This window comes from Otolemur garnettii, unplaced genomic scaffold (genome assembly GCF_000181295.1).
Source record: "Otolemur garnettii isolate 467f Iridium unplaced genomic scaffold, OtoGar3 scaffold00020, whole genome shotgun sequence".
Taxonomy (NCBI): Eukaryota; Metazoa; Chordata; class Mammalia; order Primates; family Galagidae; genus Otolemur; species Otolemur garnettii.
In genome coordinates, this window is record NW_003852415.1 from 79658 (window position 1) to 80986 (window position 1329).

Sequence of the window (1329 nt, forward strand, 5' to 3'; positions counted from 1 at the left end):
TTAATCCCATCTGGCATTAATACCTCAGTCAGAATAATTTTGTTAAACATTATTTAAGAAAACTTTCAGCTGACAGCAGTCTAGGAACAAGATGGGAGGTGGGAAGAAACAGCTTGGTACATGTAACCCAGATCAGGTGTCCTGGATGCCCAGGCTCTAAAGGATGGCAAGATGGGAAGGGAGGGTAGTGGGCATTTACTGAGCACCTTTTATGTGACAATCGCTGGGCAAGAAGCATACTTTATACGTTATAGATGCTTTCTTACCTACTTGAAGTGCAATTTTGTTAACACTGTTTTACAAATAAGATACTTAACGCTCAGAAGGATTTTGTTAACACTGTTTTACAAATAAGGTACTTAATGCTCAGAAGGATTTAAACTCAAATCTATTTGATTTCAAAGCCCATGATTTTCTTTTTTCCAACATAGCACCTTAGGGGGGAAATATCTCAAAATGAGAGAAGGAAGAAGGGTGGACAGAGAAAAGATGGGTTGTTCCCAAAATCTTGCCAACTTTATAGTACATCCTCCACTTGCTCCCTTAGTAAGACAGGGGGATAGAGGAGGAAGAGAGAGAACAGTTCCCTCCCCACTGGGTATCACTGCCTCCCCTCCTGTACCAGTGACCAGAGGATGCTACTGTGAAAACCTGGGTCATCCAGGGTCTCCCATTCACACCCATGACTTTCTAGCACCCAGCAACCTTCCCTATCCCTGGCCTATGTCCACCTCTGCCCCTTCCACAGGGCCCAGCTTTATTACCAAAGTAAATCTCCTGTTCAAAGGTATTGTCTGTGGAGTAAGTAAACTTCGCAACTCGTGGGTTCACCTGTCGGAAGTCGCTCTGGTTTGGGGGCTGGGTGATGCTCTTCTTTTTATTGATATCCTCAGCAGTCTTATTGTTGCCAGGCATGATTTCATCTGTCTGTACTTGTGAGAGGTAACCGGGCAATCTTGGCAGGGGTGAGAAAGGGGAAAAGGCAGAAGATGGGCCCTCCATTCTGTTAGATCCACCTTTTAGTTAGTTCACTCCCTTTCCTCTTTAAGCTCAGTTCATACACATGTGAGCATCTGAAGAACACCTATTTTAATTATTAGCCTTGTTCCCAAGGTGCCAGTTCAATATGGAGCTGCCACAAGGGCCTATCTACAGCCACCTTCCCCCTCTGCAGCCATCAGACAGCATGACAGAGTGGGCATGCTCCCAGCATAACCCTTTTTTTCCTGCTTAACTTTCAAAACACTGACATCATAAGCCTTTTATAATGTAGATACACTTCAAAGTTACATGGACTTGGGAAAGGGAACCCACCTCCTATATCACCTC

The 1329-nt window shown here is 44.4% G+C and overlaps 1 protein-coding gene across 1 annotated transcript in view; it reads right to left on the reverse strand.

The window, feature by feature from the left end:
- Nucleotides 1–1329, reverse strand: part of HEATR4 (HEAT repeat containing 4) — a 37818-nt gene that overhangs the window by 34471 nt on the left and 2018 nt on the right. The window contains exon 2 of the mRNA XM_003787044.2: nucleotides 732–955. Within this exon, the coding sequence (XP_003787092.2) occupies nucleotides 732–955 (224 nt within the window). The remainder of the gene's footprint in view (nucleotides 1–731; nucleotides 956–1329) is intronic.